General features: G+C 41.4%; 1 protein-coding gene across 1 annotated transcript in view; it reads right to left on the bottom strand.

Annotated features, from left to right (window-relative positions):
• The window catches only part of PCCA (propionyl-CoA carboxylase subunit alpha), a 273,888-nt gene that overhangs the window by 371 nt on the left and 254,184 nt on the right, over positions 1 to 19,333 (bottom strand). The window contains exons 22-23 of the mRNA XM_054271455.1: positions 15,468 to 15,608; positions 3,268 to 3,345 (exon numbers count right to left, since the gene is read on the bottom strand). Coding sequence (XP_054127430.1) covers positions 3,268 to 3,345; positions 15,468 to 15,608 — 219 coding nt within the window. The remainder of the gene's footprint in view (positions 1 to 3,267; positions 3,346 to 15,467; positions 15,609 to 19,333) is intronic.

Raw genomic sequence — 19,333 nt, 5'->3', positions numbered from 1 at the left:
CAGAAACAGCAGAATTTAAACCCTGGTGAGATAAATGGCTTGGCTGATGTGGTTGGTATTGCACAGAGCACTGTCTGCATGCACAGGATGGTGGCCACTGTGCATCTGAGGACACCCCAGGGACACAGATCCACCTGTGCTGCCAGGGCCTCGAGACGTTGAGCACTCGACCTCCAGTGCTCAGAGCCCAGCTGAGTTTTGGGGACCAGTGCTTGACAAATGGTGTCCAGCCCCATCAGGGTATTCAGGCCCCTACCATTAGGTTTGCTTGCAACAGAGGTGCCTGAAGACCTGAACATCAGCTAGAGGTGCCACTTTTTAAAATGAAAATGCACCTTTTTTTCACATGGTTGCACTGCTGTTTATTTGTTTTAAATAGAGGACAGGCTGATTCTTCAATACTCATGTTGGGATGTTGCAATGAAATATTCCACCATTTCTTTAATTACAGTTTTCAAATATAGCAGAATCTTGGAACTGCAGCCATGAAGTGGGTTTGGTTTCTCTCTATCTCCAGAGAGTTGGGATAGATTATTCAAATCTGAATTGGGATCCTTTAACATAACTGAACTCAGCAAAGGGCTATCACTGTCAAAATAAGTGCAACTATATCTGTAGATGAATTACATGCTGCCATGCAGATTCCTGAATTTTAAAACACAAATATCTTACACTAGTCCCTCACTTCCTCTATAAAAGGCTGCAGCATGTTTGAATTCCCTTTCAGCACATGAAGCAATAGAAAATATTTGAAGCTGTATAGAGCCTGTTTCCAGTATTAAATCAGAGGTCACACTGACACGCCCAAATCCTTGTTCAGCAGATAGCTCATTTTAATCACCCAAACACTACCCTGGGCTCCTGAAGGAAATGCAGAGCATAGCCCAAGTACAGGCTGTGATGGACACGCTGTTGCCCACATCCATGTTTGCCAGTCTGAGGCCATGAGAGCTGTGAGCAGGTCTCTGTAGCACAGGCACCCTCACAGCACCGCTCCAGAAACGATGCTGAGCACAGGCAAAGACAGCGTGACACGTACAAACAAGGGCTTTATTTTAAATCAGTAGCTGGGCAGCCTACCCAATTGCTGAGTTTCAGTCTTCTAGGAGATGAAAGCAGTGTGAAAAACATTCTACCCCTTGTTTTCTTTTCCTACAAAGCCAAGGTTCAGCAAACACCAGAGTTAACCAGTGTTTCAAACTCCCCAGCAATTTCTGCCGTGCAGTGGGGCCGGCTCTCTGTGCTGACCCAGGCACAGCTGTCCTGGAGAAGACAGGAGGCTCACCAGCTCATCTCCAGCTTTCGCTCATTTTTAAGCCACCTGCAGCTGGAGTAAACTCAAAGTAGATAAAAACAAGCCACGTTTCTCACAATTACAAACAGGAAGATGGGGTTTGATACAGAAAAGGAATTCAAGTCAGGAATGAAAATGGGAACGTCTTCCAGCTGAAGACAAATGAACTGAGTTTCAAAACACAGTTTCAAAGCATCAAAACATGGACTAACAGCCTGTGCCAAACATCCCATTCCTGTGGAGAGGCCAAGTTATTTTAGCACTCAGAGCCATGACTTTGCACTGCAGTACAGGATGAATTCTGTTTAGCAGCTTCATTTCTACACAGCCCAAAACCTTTGTGCTTATTCAAATTCTTAACATTCTAAAGGTCAAATAATGCGCTTGCTATTAAAATGGGCACACCACGGGGACATTGCAAGGCACACAGGAGGCCTCCTGAATGGCCTGAGCACCTTTCACATCCTACCTTGGAGGATTAATAAACCAAACACAGGTTTTATGTGGCATCTGTACTGGGTGAGTAGGAAATATTTATTATTAGGAGAAGTACAAGCAGGATGGTAAGGAACAGACCCATGGATTGCAGAACACCTTGGTGGGAAAGGGAAGGTTAAGGTGAAAAATAAATGGGGTGGGTGGGAGAGGGAATGGCATTTTAATTACAAGTTAAAATCAGTGGATGCAAAGAGCAGCAGTAAGGGGTTAAATAACGGCAGATGAAAAACTAAATGCTTGGAAATATTAATCAAGTGAGAAAATAAATTATATAGAAATTAATGCATGAAATAAAATAATAAAGTGGCAATGTTAGAGCAAAAGGAACGGGAACATACTCCTTTTCTCAGTATTTTTTTCTCTTGAGACCCAATTTTGCACTGGATGCACTGGAAGAGGCAAGTCTGGGACCCAGCCTGGGTGACAATTTTAGAGCTGTGCCAAAAAAGCCTTTCTTGTAAACACACAAACAGTCCTTGGCATTGAGGGCCATGCTGAGATCTCAGCGAACCCTGCCAGCGGCAAACCCCGTCCCTGCCTGCAGTCAGGCTCCCTGCTGCCTCCGTGTGGGCTGAGGGCTCCTGCCCTGGGCTTTGTGCCTCAGACAGAGCAGAGGGGCTTCACCCCAGCAGAGATGGGCTTGGGCAGGTTAGGAAATCAGCAATGGAGGAGAATATGAAATGCAGATCCACACTGTGCTCTCCCATTGGAAAGGATGGATCTGGGGCCCACATCTTGGTGATGGTTTCAGGCTGTGAATTATAATCTGGCACAGGGATGCTCTGAAATCCCAACTTGAGGTCTGGCAGTCCTCAGACCAGCTCAGGTTTAGGGCATGCTCTTGTCACATAAGCTTAACCAGTCCCCTGCCCAGAGTGCTGGTTTTAGCACATCCTACACTGCAGCAAGTCCCAGCTCCAGGGCTGCAGTGCTGATCCCTCAGAAGCAGGATAGGCTAATGCACAGCCTTGCACAGGTTAACAAATGGGCAGATGTGGCTTGATACTTAACAGTCACAATAATAAAATAAAATTGCTGTTTTCTCCCGCCTGCAAAAGCACTTTCTATGCCTTGTTCTGGGTGGGTTTTTTAAATTACAAATTATTTGCCATTAAATAATTAACTGGCAAAGAGATCTCTCTTTTCTGGAAAGATGAAATTTGGAGAAATGGTCTGCAACACCTTTCAATTCAACTTGGCATTGTAACATCACAGAAAACAAATCATTTAGGAGAAAGAGTTATATGATTTTCCAAAGCCAGTAAAACTATTTCCTGCTGTGCTATCTAAGGCTCGGAACTACTTAACAGCATTCACAGCAGATGCAAATGTTACAAAATTAAAGACACCTCACTTTGAAAGACTTACAACAATCAGACTTAATTCCTTAACAACCAGAATCCTCCTTTTTTCCTTTTAAAATTCTATCCTGTTGACAAGTTGCATATGGTTTTAAGTGACCTAAGGTGGCTTACCTTGCCTGTTTTAGCAGCAATCATACTGTTCTGCATTTTCATTGCTTCAATTACACAAATCTCTTGACCTTCTGAAACCTGATGAAATTCAAGCAGTACAAAATGAGAATAGAGGATTCAAAATGTTCTAAGTGTGATGATTCTTATGGAAAATAAAAGGATTATTTCATTAAATGCTATAAAGACTTTGATGACACAAGTCAAGTCAGCCAGTTACACAGTCACAACACAAATGACAATCACAAAATTTGCAGCAAAATAAGGGGGGGGAAAATCAGCTGCTTAAAACTATTACCCCCAGGCAAACCTGAAAGGCTCCTCTCCCATCCCATCCATTCAGCTCCAGGTTCCACAGTTCACACCACCACAGTTCAACATCAATTAAATGCAGAGCAAAATCTAATTTGTGCATTTTTGGCCAGGGAACTTCTGCTTTGCTTCACTGGTGCAGGGCCCACAGATACTCATACTGATTCAGAAGCCAGAAGTTCCTTGGCAGGTGTCCGGGGGAGCTTGGGCTGCAAGGTCCAGCAGTGCCCAGCAGGCTGATGCTGAGGAGAACGTGTCACCTCTGCTCATGGCAGCCTCTGATGGTGGCTGCTGACTTTGGACCGACAGAAAGGAGCTCATCAGTGAGGAGCCACCAGCTCTCATCCACAGGGGAGGCACAGCAGAGACAAACTCATCACTTTCGCCACAGCTCAGAGCTCTTCATAGGAAACACTGAGGTTTCCTCTTTCTGTTTGTTTGTGTCCTGCTAGCAGGCATGTGCAAGCTCAAGGTCACCAGGAACCCTGGGCTGCTCTGCTGGCTCCCTGTGCCTCCCAGTCAGATCCTCCCTCCAGTGGATCACCTGGACCACCTTGCACAGAGGAAACTGCTGCTCAAGGCTTGACAGTGGCTCTGGAGGCTGCCTAAACAGGAGAGGCAAACAAGGGACTTGGAATTTACCCAGTGTAACCCAGGGATCAGCTGGTCATTCCCCAAAGACGATGCATGCCAGGGAGGAAGGGTGCCAGGACCTACATGGCAGGATTTAGGACCTCTACACTCCTATGGGATGCCTGGCTCCAACTGCCCACTGCAAGTCTTTTCATTGGGCTTTTTTGCAGATGGAGTCTGCTATTCCCTCATTGGCTCAGCAAGTTTGGGAGGCTTTCACTCTGATGTCCAAGTTTCATGAAGCAGGGTAATCTGAAACCTCCAGAAATCTGATTTATGCACTGTTATATGTGCCAGTGCCAACAAAATGTTTGTTTATATACACATATATATACACATAGATATATTTCTCTAATTATATGTAAAATTAATAATACATATTTAAGAGCAAGTGTGTACCACTTTGGAGGAATATACTAACAGACAAATGTGAAGTCAGAGATCAGATGTACATTGAATGAAGAACTTTCCAAAAATTTAAGTAAACCTATTTTTTCACTAACTCACTAAAAAGCACTGATATCTGTCTATGGATTCTGAGCAAAACAAAACAAACAATTGGATTAAAAGGTGTTTACACACCCTTTCTCCAAAAGATTGGCAACAACAGTATGAGAGGTTTGGGAGAGTAAATATGGAAAGCATTTGCTATGGGAATATGGTGTACTAACTGGATACAGAGAATAACCAAAACTCAACACTTACCCTGCAGAAATTCCATCCTGAGCTTCAGGCAAGCAGTTAAGTCATTAGCAGGTGTCCAATTTGGTGAATAGTATCAAAGACTTGTAATTTCCCCTCTATTCCCTTTCCCTGTCTTTTGTCTCTTTCCTTCCACACCTGCTGCTCTGCCTGCACCTTGTCCCAGCAGCTCACTCTTCCTTTCCTTTCTTCTCCTCCTCTCCTTTTCCCTACCTCATTACTTTTCTTCCACCTGCTCTGAACTTTCCAAACATTTCTGAGGTTATGAGGAACCAATGAATATCTACTTTGGATTCAAAGAGAAGGAAAGAAAACAGGCAGGACAGTTTGTTGGAAGAGGGTTTTTTTAATAAAGCTGTTATTAAAATATGCATTTCAGAAACAACTTTGCCACCCTCGGGTTAAGCTCTGCTATCAGAGAGGCCTGATTATAAGGCCACAAAACTCTCTCCTCAAGCAGTTACATTTAACTGTGACATGGCTTCATCACTCAGCAGTTATCTAAAGAGAGTTCTGGAAACACATCTATGGGAAAAGTACAGAATTGTCTCAGGAGATCGAAAGTGTGGTGCTAAAATGGCAGGAAGTGTTAGTGATTGTGGGATGGAAATGTCCCTTAATCTGAATTTCTTCTCAGTTTCCCCTCTTTCTCAAAAATAAAGTTTTTGTGTTTTATATAATGCATGCTGGGGTTGATGACAAAGGACAGTGTCTGGGAAGGAAATAACCCCCTCAGCTCACAAAACTTATAGTCCAAGTATCCAGTTAACATCTAGTCTTACTAATTTGAAAGGAAGGAGGCACTTTCAGCAGATACCACATGTGAAAATGCTGTGGCAGTACTTCTGATGATGTGCAATTTGTTGAAAATTATCTTGGTGCAAGTGTCACTTATGTACAGAAGTTTAATTACTGTTCTTATGTTAAACCTTTACAGCTCCACTCATTGTGTTGAAAAGCGACAAATCCTAAAATTAGGCACTTGTATCTCTCTTTCCTCTTTTTCAGTCTTTTGGGCATTGTCCAATTTCTTTCATTCTATAATTGCACATTTCATTTTGCCTGTTATTTAGCCTGCAAATGAAAACTGCAGAGATGTGTACAAGTTCTTGCTGTCTAACTTATTTAAGGATTTATCTGGACCATTTTTAATGTTCTATTTTCATTCTATAATTTATTTCTTTCAGTGGATGGTAAACCAGTGAAAACCACCATCTTTACATTTCCATTTAGAGAGGTCTCAGTGATGACCCAAATCTGTCAAAACAGGCAACTAAAATCAAACAAAAAAAATCTCATTTCTTTGAACCGAGTAAAGGTAAAAGGGCTCCTTTTCTTAAAAGAAATTAATCTCAGGTATCTTTTCCACAGAGTTACACCACAGACAAATCAACCTTTACATTGCTTGGTATATCAAAATAAATGAGTGATTAACTGCTAGACCTGCAGTCTGCATTTTAGCATTTTATTTCTGCATGGTGCAGTTCAAAGAGTGAAAAGTGAAAAAGAAACAGAAAAGAGAAAGAAAAAAAAGATGAAGAAAAAAGATCCTTGAAGAGGAGGGTACATAACATCTCGATGCTGCTAACAGTTGCGGTGTGGATTTGGGACCAGTCAATGGTGCTGTTTGGGTCACTCAGGGACTGCACGGTGGCAGTTCCCTCCGCTGGCCAGAAGGTTGCACAGGACAGGGAAGTGTCTCCGGTCATTTCCCAGCCAAGCAACTCACGCCACAGGGCGGAAGCGGAATGTGGGCAGCAGCAGGGCCGACCTGCTCCCGTTGCACCTTCGTGAGCAGCACACAGACTATCCCCACCCAGAGCTAGGGCTCTCTGCAACTCAGGAGCACAAGAAGGCGGCGCACAGCCGAGGGATCTCTGTGAATATGGTGCACTTTCTGCAGACTTTGGTGAGTCATGGCATAAAGACTTAATGATTGTGACAGGACGTCTCCCACGTTCGGCTTACAAAATGGTCACAAGCCCCACAAGTCTTTCTGATAAACCCAATGGGCGCTGATGCATTTCCCCGCTCTCTGTCTAATTGGTGTAAAGTTTGCAGACCTGAATCACGGATCTTTTATCCAGCTTGCTGCGTCCTCTCCTTTGACACGAGGTCAGGGTTCACATTCGCATCCGATTATCGAAGTGGCACTCATTAACCGGCAGCCTGCCTCGCACCAAAATGAGCTCCCTGCAAGGGGAACTCGGCCCATTTACTCAGCAGATTTCAGCATTTTAAGGAGGCCTGAATGTCACACAGTATTGCTACGTTTTGAGGAGTTTCAGACATCTCCAGCTGATGATTAATTGTGAGTGATGGGAAATAAAATCCAGTAAAGCCAGCTGCTTGCCATGGTCGGCAAAATTACTATAATGGATATAGGCTGCCAATTTTCCAGTTTTACTGGCAAGTCTTCCAAGTGTAATTAAGGGAAGTTATAAATGATATGGAAATCTATCAAGTCCCATTTATTTTCAGAGGACTCTTTCCCCTGAGACTTTTATCTTCAAGCTTATAGTTTGCTTTGTTGTGCTAATGATTTAAACCACTTCTTATTTCTGATTAAAGCCCCCAATATCCTTCACAAGAAGTTAGATCCACTTTATTCAGAAGGATTTAAAGAAACAGAAGCCTTTTTAAAGTTGTGTTTGTAAGCCATGCTGAGCTCCCACTTCCTCTTTGGAGGCATAACAGAGCATCCTCCATCTTAGGCACCTCACTACCATCTGGATTTCTGCTTCTGACAAACTCTGGGGACTGGGAAGGATTTGGTGGGGAAGAAAGGAGAGAAAAGACTTTATTTATTAAAAAAATAAAATTAAAAAAACCCACCACCAACAAAACCCCATCTTGCCTCCCAATCCTAAATCCTCCAAAAACAAAGATTGTAGGTGCTGCTTAGACACCAGGCATTTAGCACAGAGTGGTGTTGCTCACTAATGTTGTTTGATTTGGAATAAAAGCATGAAAATGATGTGCAAAGGCCTAAAATTGGAGATGTAAAGGATGACTGCACAGTATTCCATTTCTCAATTTCATCCTTCAGAGCCACAAAATGGGGGTGATACAGTTACTGGATGAGATTTACAGTAACAGCTGTGGTCTTCCCACACAAGGGAGGACCTTCTAATGGGCTAAGGTCTGTTTTGAACAGACGGGGAGTAGCAAAACAAGGTTCCCTATTAAGGGTGTGCAGTAATATTCCTGATAAAGAAAATGAGTAGTGGTAGTCAGATTGCTTTAAAAGACCTAAATCACTTTTCACTGTTAAAAAAAAAAAAATACTAAAGCTATTTTAGAAAGTGCTAACTGCTAAATAAATGAAAGACATGTAAATGTAAGGGTTTGTTTTTTCCTTAATCTCCTCCCCACAAACTGTAAAGAATGCATAGGAACCAGTGCCAGGGGCATATGGCTTTCTCCTGTGCTGAACATTCATACAAAAGACAGGTTCATCAGTCATTGGAGTATCTGGATAAAAAATTAGCTCCTGATGGATGGTATTTAGAGCTTACCTGCTGCTAGTACATTACCAGAGAAGCACAGGTTTTGAAACCCACATGACATTAGAAACTGCAGACCATGAAATACCCCACGTGCAGGCGCACTCATAATGTACGCCAGGTTATACAAAATAAGAAATAAGCTATTTAAACCCTCTGCCTAAAATTGGGCCCGCTGCAAGGAACCCTGGGTCAGCCCTACACAGGCCAATTAATGCACAGCATCTGCTGTATAGAAACCGTGCATGAAGCACTTCCGAATGATTTCAGCAATTAAAAGAAAACTGTTTCCTGCCTGTTTTGACAGCAACTGTTTCAATGCAAGAGTGAGCACCAAATCATTGTGTGCAGCTGAAAAAATTAAGTCTCTTTTTTTTTATCTTGTGAAAAGGAGGTGGGAGGGATGAAGATTTCTTACGGAATCGGATCGTTCTTTTGTTGTCCGACATTCTGTGTTTTTCTGCCAAATTAGACAGAAGGCTCTGAGGGTTTACGGGGCCCTCTACAGTATCACCTTCTGCTGCACTGTGGCTCCCTAAAAAGACGGATCAATATCAACCCTGCTGATTTGCCTACAAAAGTGAAAATCCCTCAATTACATTTTTAAGACCATTATATTTAGAACACAGGTGCTCTGATGCGGAACATTTTTAAGGCTCTTGGAGCTGAAGCGGAAAAAAACAATGAGAGCCCAAAGCAAATATGAGCTTAGATTTGGTTTAAAGTGAAGTGAGAGTTGTGTTTTATTGGTATCTCTTTCCTCATATTTGAGAAGACACCAGTAAACATTACTCACAATTTCCACTATTCTGCAGTTTAAGTCCCTGTTGAGCCTTTTAAGTGAAAAGGGACAATGCAAGATAGTGCCATATGAAAGAGAGTTATCCTCTCTTGTAGCCTTCTGTAAAACAACTGCAAACATGCACCTTGTTTGTGCTTGTGCAAAATCACTGAGCAGTGAGTTAAGTATGCATTCACTATTTATGAAGATACTGGGAATTTTGTTTGTTTATTTGTTGTTTAAATTTAGTCCATGCTGGTATCATTCCCTTCCCAGCTATTTTTCTCTCTGGCTTACTGGCAATCTGGCAGCCAGCATCCAACAAGAAAACAAATCAAGAGGAATTGGATAAGCAACAATTGCAATTCCTTTGCATTGTCCATTACCATGTAAAATAATGAGTGCAAGTTTTCTCTTCTTTCCAAATTAACTTTGAAACCAGAGCTACAGAACTGCAAATATAATTAGCAGCAATTAATAGTACTTGACAAATCATTACTAAACTTTTTTTGCCCCACTCCTTTAACGAATGAAGCTGAACATAGCACATCCCACATCTTCTGACCTCTGACTGAAGGTCACTGATGTCCCCCTGACAGCAATCAGCACTGGTCATTGCACCCCCACTTATCCAAAACACGCTGCCCCAACTGCCTCTGCCATCCCAGGGCGCTGGGCAAGTGATATTCAGGCAGAGCACTTCTGGGCTATTCTTCTGCTAACTCAGCCTCATCTCTACCAATCAGCTTTTTTAGTAACAGCTAAAATGTTGTTTATTACTTGAAGAGGCAAAGCACACTAAAATAATAATGAAAAAATTATATTAATTCTTCTCAAAGGATTGGTAACATTTTTTCTCCTAGGAGGAAACTTGAATAATATTCACTATTTCTAATTTATCATAATCAGATTTCCTTCTTTATTACACTGTACTGGAACGCAATTGCATAAAATATATAGTAAATTTTTTTCAAGTCAAATTTGAAAAATACATTATGAAAAATTATTACAGTTAATTTTTTTTCAATGTAACTACAATTATTACTCATGGCCCCATGTAATAAGAATGGTGATATATTTAATTCCTTTTTTCTGGATATTCTACAACCACGAACATTTCCTATTTACCAAGAGGGCTTTTTGGCTTAGAAGATAAACCCCAAGAAAACTGTCAAATACACAGAATTATAAAAATTATGTAAGGTTTGTGACCATATTTTGTCAAGTTTGCAAATTCCCTTCAACTGACAAGTGGAGTTTATATTTGCTCTGAAGAACAGGAGCGAGGAAAGGAGGGGAAGGGAAAGAAAAAGGGAAGACAACAGAAGAAAAAAAACCATTCATACACAAGAGAAAAGTAGTATTTGAATTAAATAATATCTTACTAAATTATTGCTACCATATTTATCCAAATGGAATGTGAAACTTAAATACATTTTTTTCTGTTTTAATCTGGATCTTGTTTCCCTGCTATAAATTCCAATTAGTATAAGACTTGAAAAGAGGGGTTTTTTTTAGGATTTTGAGGTCTGAATGGCAAACACAACTTTAAACAGCACACAACTGCCTGATGGCAACAGGTAAGGTTAAAACATCACCTTTTCTTTCACATGAATGAATGAGGAAGTGATAAACAGAATTTAGAAAGCTCTTTTGTTTTGCTTTTTAGTAGCGAGCATTTCAGCAGTAGAGGTCAAACAAAACATATTTTCCCATAGCAAAAACTTAACAAGGCTTATGAGATGGAAAATCATGAATAAAGATTTTCTTAAAAACTATTCTTCTAAAGAATAACAAGAGGAATTGAAATAAAATGCATGCAGCTGAACTGAAAGATGAATGCAGTTTAAAACTTTTTTCTTTAATTACTTTTAAAAGGTGGAAACACAGTAGTGTCTTTCCTAAGTTATACAATTAAAAAAGCAGCCTTCAAGTTACCCAATTTTGAAATTACTGAGACAATTAGCATCTACATTTAACAGCTGACATTTTGGTAGGAAAAAATTCATCCCATGCAGTACTAATGCCCATAGCTACACTAGCTGAAATCATAAGGAATTTTTATATGAGAAAAGTACATTTTAAAAACAGCTTGAATGGTGATAACTTATAAAACCTGGAGTAATCTTAATCTACTGGAAAGAGAGGCAATTCATAAACTTTGGTGAAAATAAATAATCGTCCTCTTCTTTTGGTTGTAGTCCTCAAAGACTCAGTAACATTGGGGTGCTCACCCAAGGGTGCTTACCTTTTACACATTTAAGTGTGGGGGGGAATCATTAAAGTGATTTAGGCTGCCAGGTATTAGGCATTAGCTTATTGACCCATGCTCAGCTTACTAACAACACCTGTCCTGGCTAATGTCACTAAAAAGGAAAAACAACCAACAGAAGCATACAGCTAAAAGAAAACCACCTTCGTATTCCTAACAGACAGAAAACTGAAGAAGCAAAAGTTGTGTTCAAAGGTGAAAATATAGCAAAGGCTGCAAGGCAATCAGGACAGCTAAGATCTGTCTTTATTGCTGTGGACAGTTCAGACTACCAAATTTGAAATCAGTAGTGGGAACATTTTTGGTGTGTTTGCTTTAGGAATAACACCACTGCTTTACCTGGGCAACCATTAGGATTTCAAGAGCTCTCCCCTCTCCTGCACTTTCAGTGCACAGAATCTACATGCACAAAAACCACACCAAACAACTCAACACGAAGAAGAAGTATTTTCAAGTGCCCACCCATGTCCTCCCGTCTGAGTAAATAAAGGAATTTGTGCAGCTTTAGTAGTTTTTATGGTGCTGTCTTTGCGGTAGCTATGGTGAGATTAGAACCATGTGCAGTGCCATCTCCACACTCTGGCATAAAAATCCCACTGTGTGCTACCAGGGCTGGCTTGTGCTGCCACCAGGGTTATTGAAAGCAGAGTGAATTACTTGCCTGGACTCTTGAAGTCCAGTGGTGTCTCTGGCCTATGGCACCATGAGGAACTAAAAAGTAATTAATTCTCCCAAATACAAATTTCATCCTAATGCATACAGTCATTAACAACTACTTAGAAAACAAATACACAAACATTCCCCAACAAGGGATATATTTCCTATATTAATGGGACTGTGTTATGAGGAATGTAATCTAAATTTAAATCTTCTTTCCCTAAATAATATTAACCTTCTTTCTAGTCAGCCAGATTTCTGTTTCATTGTTTATGTTGCTTTCTGCTTCTGAGTGCCTTCATTGTGCTTCCAGGAATAACTGAGTGACAACTAATTACAGTCTTCTGATCACATGAAGGAAAACAAAGTAGAAAGTAACTAAAAACCTAAAGAAGGCATTGGCAGCATCACAAGTTCTGCTTCTCTCTAAATGACAAACAGCACTTCCCCACTGTGTTACTAAAATCTACAGATCATCTTACAGACAAAAGAAAATAAATTCCTTGCATATGCAATATCTTTTGGCAAAAAATGAATTGAAAACTGCTTATCAGACCAGCTGGATAGAGGATGCTCATGCAATCTTCTAAGAGGCTTCACCAGACCAAAGCAACAGCAGCCGAAAGAGAACACTATGCTCCAAGTAAAAACAAGACCCATCGAGTGGGGAACACTAACCCAGGGATCAGCACTGCCCCCTCGTTTGGCTGCAGAAACACAAACACCATGTGCTTCACCTGGCCGGGCACGGCGCCCCGGAGCTGAACCGCGGCAATCACACGGGTTTGCGAGCACGGCCAGGCACACAAAGATGAGGTGAGCCTCTCTCGGTGCCTTTTCACCATTTGTAAAGTTACACCTGAAGGAGGGGGGTGACAGCTCAGCTCCCCGTGCCCCTGACCGCTCTGAGAGCATCTCTGCGAGCACAGGGACTGTGCTGCACTAACACTGTAGTGCCCAGCTCACAGCTCAGGGCCAGCAGCCTCAGAGCAGCTCTAACCTGACAGCTTTACTGCCAGCAGCAGCAACACCTGAGGGGAAGGATGGACAACTACCTCACCTTTCCCATTTTTCAGCTGTGCTGTTTTCACCCACCGTGCAAATCTGAGCTGCCAAAGCCAGTGGCAAGCACACAGAATAGGAGCTGCTTAAATTCCCATTTCTCCGGCGCACTAAAGAAATCAGACTTTTCCCAAGCAGTGCAACAAAAAGAGCTGTATTTATCAAGGAGCTACAGCTCCCTGCCCATCATGCCTTCAGCAGCTGTAGTGGGTGAGCTGGTTTGTGACAGACAGCCAGGAAGAGTAATCTGAATCCCACCATCCCAGTGCTTATTCAGAGCCGAGAGCTGATGTTACCCTCATTCGCTGGCTGCCTCGCTTTTTTTCTAACGTTTTGACACTAGTCCTGAAAAGGAAGGATTTAAGCTAAACCCTTTTCAAGAACGCAAATGTGTTTTTTGCAATTAAAGCCACACAATTAGCAATGACAAGCTCAGGTCAGCAGAACATAGATTATGCTGTTCAAATGCTCTGCCACTCAGTGCCTCCAGCAAAAAGCTGCAGGAGAGGAGAAGGGAAAAAAGAAATCTCAAACACATTATTTAACAACTTGTGCTCTGATGCACAGCACCACTTGTAGATTTGTGGAGGGAGGTTCATTTATTTATTTACGTAAAATCCCTTATGCTCTGGCCTCCTTCTCCACTGATTATATTCTTTCAAGACAACAAGAACTATTCTTCAGGGCAAGAAGGCTGGAAACATTTAGAATTAACTTCTCAAAAATAAATATGAAACAAATGTTTGAAGTCTTAAAATCCTTGACTTAAAAATGTTTCCCTTAATTCTTCACAAAAAGTATTTGCTTACAACCTTCCTCATTCAGCCACTTGTTTTGCCCTTGACAAAGAAAGCAGATTCCTCTGTCCATGTCATGACATAAAGAATATTTTAATTGAATACTGTTCTTTTGTTTTAACATATCTAAACTGTGTGCATGCATGTATAGACCACAGACAAGAAAGCTAAGTGTAGAAGCTAAAAGAATTTCTAATTTCTTACCAGCTTAAGTCTTTTTCCTCTGAAATGTCTTTTTTTCATTACTACAAACATTGGCACCTACAGATCTTTTATCTTAACATGATGACTCTGTTTTCACTGTACAGACAGAAACAACCATATATTTTAAAACCAAAGGTGGTATCATAGCAAAATGTAAGCAAATATACCACTTTTCCAGCATGATCGATAACTGCCACGTAATAAGTGCAATCCTGATTTTGAAATTCAGATCTTGATCCCATTTTTGAATAATCTTTCAAGAAAATCTAGGTTTCATTGCCATAAATTATGAACCCTGTGACTGAAGCTTCTGTTTGTATCTAAGTGCTACATACATGTTTATGGCATCATTTACTGATGACAGTACTTTAAAATTAATATGCACAATCTGATTAAAATAGTTCTGTGTCTGCTCTCACTACCTGGTTTTCAGTGAGTATGAGACATAAGGGCCTCAACCTTAGAAATAACATGATACAATGTGGTAGTATTTCATATAAAGCTGAGTTCAAGTCAGTGTTTATACACAACTTTAAAACAAAAATTTGTTTCCAACTCAATGTGAGGTAAGGAGGACTGGAAATCCCAGACCAGCAACAGCATAATCCCTTACCCTTCTGTATGGAAAGCTCATTCCTTCTCCAAGACAAGAAGATTACCACATGAGCCTGGAAATTCCCAACTCATGTGTTTTGCGAAATGATAACACAGAACTTCTTTAAAAAAAAGAAAAAAAACTCTGTAAAGTTAAATATCTGTAATATCTGTCCCATGTTCCCTTTTTTTCAAGTAATATTTTCATTACTTCAAGGCAGAAAATCAACACTTTCCTCCTGCTAGCACTAACAGCTTCTATATATAGATGATAGACTGACAGACAGATAGATACACACACATACACTTATGTGAATTTACTTACCATTTTCTCCCTTGTACCTGTCCTGCCCCTCAAGGTATCAAGGTATTTGGGATACAAAATCAAGCTATCTCTTGGAGTTTCTGCTGTGAACTTGTACCAGGCTGATTTTTTTTTCTTTTAAAGCCAGTTTAATTTGAATTGATTTTTCTTCTAAGTTTTTAAAACACAAACTAAAAACAGCACACATCCTTCAGCACACTTTATTCTACAGGTGATTACAAAAAAAAAAAAAAGAAACAAAATCAAGACAACAAAAAACCCCACACCAAACCTTGTGACCTGTAGTTTCAGTTGCACCAAGGTGAAATTTCTGTGGCATATATAATGAAAATGCAGATATACAGATCACATTTCTTACCATGTCCCCAGGCTTGACAGAAACTGCCACCACTGTTCCAGGCATGGGAGATCTCAAAATGCTGGAGGTGTCCTCTGCTGCTTTCTCTGGCATGTACTTGCTCAGCTCCGCAGCAACCTTCGTCAGGATTTGCAATTTGTACTAAAGAATAGGAAGAGGACTGGTTTAGAAAACTGTACCTTGGTGAATTCCAGTCAATAGCCTGCATTATTTTATGGCATGTTTTTATGTAATACATCTGTTAGCTGTTCTTCACAGGAGTGTCTAAAAAACACTGTTTGAAATCTTTATTCAAATAGAGTTTCATTTTCAGGATGTAGAAAGAAAAATATGCAACCCCAGTCTGCAGCAAAGTGCACATAAAACCAAAGAATCAAGTACAGTAAGGAGATCTCAGACTCATTTTAAAATTGAGGGTAAAGAGGGGAGATTAAAATTTAAAAACAAAAATGCCTTTATGCTTGCTGCACATTATCTTTGGTGGATAAGGAATATCGAGGGATTCTTTTGCAGTGCAGTGATGAATTGGAAATTGATCTTTTGGGAAAGTCTAACAGACTGTCAATGCCATGACTGATCTTAAACATTATGTTTACCTTTTAAACATTTACCATGTATTTAATGTTTGAAGTTAGTAATTTGCTCAGATTTTGCAATTAAAGTCTAGTAATTCCATTTCAATTCTGATTTTTCATGCATAAGCAGAACAATCAAACCCTGTTGTATTCAATATGCTTTATCTGCAATAAAACCCATTCAGCAGCTATTACATATCTGGAGAAAGTATTGTTTTCTCCAGTATGTTTTATATGGATTAAAATCAGAGGGGAATATGATGACCCTCAGGTGAGAGCATCCCTTTAAACGAAACCCTTCGGAAGGCAAATAAATATTGCCTAAAGTGATTTCGGCCCCAGAGCTTTTAGTGTTTAAAACCTTGCCATTACTTGGCGAGCTCCCTGCCCTCAGACAGACGGACGGACGGCACCGGAGGGAGCGCACGGAGCCAGTAGATGGCAGCAGGTCTCTGTGCGACACTCGCGCCTCGCCAGGGCACTCCGAGCGAAGGCCAGCACCGCACTTCATCAATAATTTAAACAAAGGTTTTAATAATAAGCATCCGACGGGCGGCATTTACAATTCAAATGCGTATTTTGCTGATGGAAAGTTCAACACCTCGCTTGGAACAGTATGTTTTCCTCCAAAACAATTAGCTATTGTTTTATTAACAATAAAATGTCTTTACTTTTCATTTTTACATGGACAGAAAAAATCCGATATCCTTCTGGTGAAGGTAAAGGGGGACTCTACCTTCTGCTTCTGTAGGAAGCAGAACAAGGCATTTAGAAATACATGCAAAAGGTGATTAACTCTGCAGTGACATCTTTAAAATGCAGCTTTCAAAGCCGAGTTAAAACAACGTAACAGAGGATTATCATCCTCCATAAATGGTGTGTGGGCACACAACATTTTGTGAGATAACCAGTGTAGCCAGTCACTCAGAAATACTCACTTTTACCTGGAAACACAGGCAAACAGTTACATGAACCGATCCTGCCACCACAGCCCAGTAAGTGTAGTAAAACACCACAGCGATGCTCCTGGAGCTGGAAGTAGCACCCCAAAATTTGAGGACCATTCCCAGCCATGTGCCTCAGTCACAATTGCCATGGCACAGGGAAACCAGCACCATTTTGTATGCAGAAAGCAGCTTTAACCCCAAGCCTCCCGCAGGCATCACCATGGCCATTGAGGCTGTGCCACTCAGGATTCCCACCCCAAAGCACAGCCAGCCCTCTCCCGCCTCAAGGTACCGCGTCCAGGCTGACCACAGCCCCTTTTCCAGGCTGACCACAGCCCCTTTTCCAGGCTGATCACAGCCCCTTTTCCAGGCTGACCACAGCCCCTTTTCCAGGCTGACCACAGCCCCTTTTCCAGGCTGATCACAGCCCCTTTTCCAGGCTGATCACAGCCCCTTTTCCAGGCTGACCACAGCCCCTTTTCCAGGCTGACCACAGCTCCTTTTCCAGGCTGATCACAGCCCCTTTTCCAGGCTGATCCAGCCCTTTTCCAGGCTGATCCAGCCCTTTTCCAGGCTGATCACAGCCCCTTTTCCAGGCTGACCACAGCCCCTTTTCCAGGCTGACCACAGCTCCTTTTCCAGGCTGATCACAGCTCCTTTTCCAGGCTGATCACAGCCCCTTTTCCAGGCTGATCACAGCCCCTTTTCCAGGCTGACCACAGCCCCTTTTCCAGGCTGACCACAGCTCCTTTTCCAGGCTGATCACAGCCCCTTTTCCAGGCTGATCCAGCCCTTTTCCAGGCTGATCACAGCCCTTTTCCAGGCTGATCACAGCCCCTTTTCCAGGCTGACCACAGCCCCTTTTCCAGGCTGACCACAGCTCCTTTTCCAGGCTGATCACAGCTCCTTTTCCAGGCTGACCACAGCCCCTTTTCCAGGCTGATCACAGCCCCTTTTCCAGGCTGATCCAGCCCTTTTCCAGGTGCACATGTGTGAGCACACACGGACACACGCTCCGTGTGCAGGGACACGGTGGGCATTGCCCATAGGAGAATTGGTGACATAAGCTGCAAATAGAATTGCAGCAGTGTGACAAGTCAAATAATAACATCTTATGCATGTTTCTTTACTCTTGAGTGTCTGTTTTGCAATCAAGACATACAAGTGTCTGCCAGTTTCTGAAGGATATGATCCTTAAGTGAAATTACTGTGCAAATAAAAGCTTTTTACTCCTATTAAAATTCATCTGAGTCATAAGTGGCAAGGAAAAAAAGCTTGCAGAGTGTATTCTGCTGTCAATCTAATAAACATTCTGTGTAGAGGGACTATTTATCAAAGATAAATTGTACTTAAAAGTCCTTCATTAAATCTATGGGGGGGAATATAATTACAACAAATTGCACAGTTTCAGTATCCATGGTTGGTGTCTTCTTTGTACTCAAGAGTTTGAAATTTTTTTTTTTTAAAAAAAGAAATAAAAAAAGGAAGAATACAGAGATAAGTTATATTTGTGGACTGTATTGTTGCCTCTTGCAAGAGACTATTTTGGTATGATTTCAAAGGATTAGGTTTAGATACCATTTAGGTTTTTTAAGCTACATTAACACTCCTGAGCTGCCCAATTTCAAAATTTGAACTTGAAGAGAAAGCCAGACCTTCTGCATTCATCTAGGTTACAGTATTTCACAGGGGTTGAAATACAGAATTCCCTATGCGCTTCACAACATTCAGCAGTGGGGGAAAAACACATTCCTCAGTATGCTGCACTTTAAAGCTCAGTACTCCACACCAAGCTAAAATATCCCTACCAAACATTGTTTTTACTATCTTTATAATTTTCGTATCTTTTAGATTCCTTTCTCTGCAGGACTCCTGCTTTGCTTGGAGTGAGATGTAAGAGTCAGTACTCTCAAAGCTTTAAAACCCAGGTCTTTGTTATTGATGAGCTGTTCCTTTTCCTTTTGTATTTGTTTATTGTTCTTTAGTCTGTTTGGGGGATAAGCAAGTTACTATAATCAAAAAGTAAAAAATAACAACAGTAAACTTCTGGGGAAAGGCCTTTTTTGGTACAGTTGGTTCACAAATGACCTTTCAGAATATAAAAAGACATAGTGCAAAGAAAGGTTCCTTCTCTAAGATTACCTTTGATGTATTTCTGCTGCTGGCTGGACCCCACTAAATACCTGCATAAATATCCCTTTGTGATGCTGCTCCTTATCCCTGAAAGCTGTGGAATGGGGTGCAGGGTGCTGTTCACCCAACCCAGGTGCAGCGCAGTGAGAGCCACAGGACTCTCTGGAAGACCATGCCAAACAATGCCCACCGGTGGTGCCACAACAAAGAC

Source organism: Melozone crissalis, unplaced genomic scaffold (genome assembly GCF_028551555.1).
Source record: "Melozone crissalis strain CALT ecotype California unplaced genomic scaffold, PUWL_Pcris_2 ptg000013l_1, whole genome shotgun sequence".
NCBI lineage: Eukaryota > Metazoa > Chordata > Aves > Passeriformes > Passerellidae > Melozone > Melozone crissalis.
The sequence above is the reverse complement of the archived record's forward strand: the minus strand, read 5'-3'. Positions and strand labels throughout refer to the sequence as shown.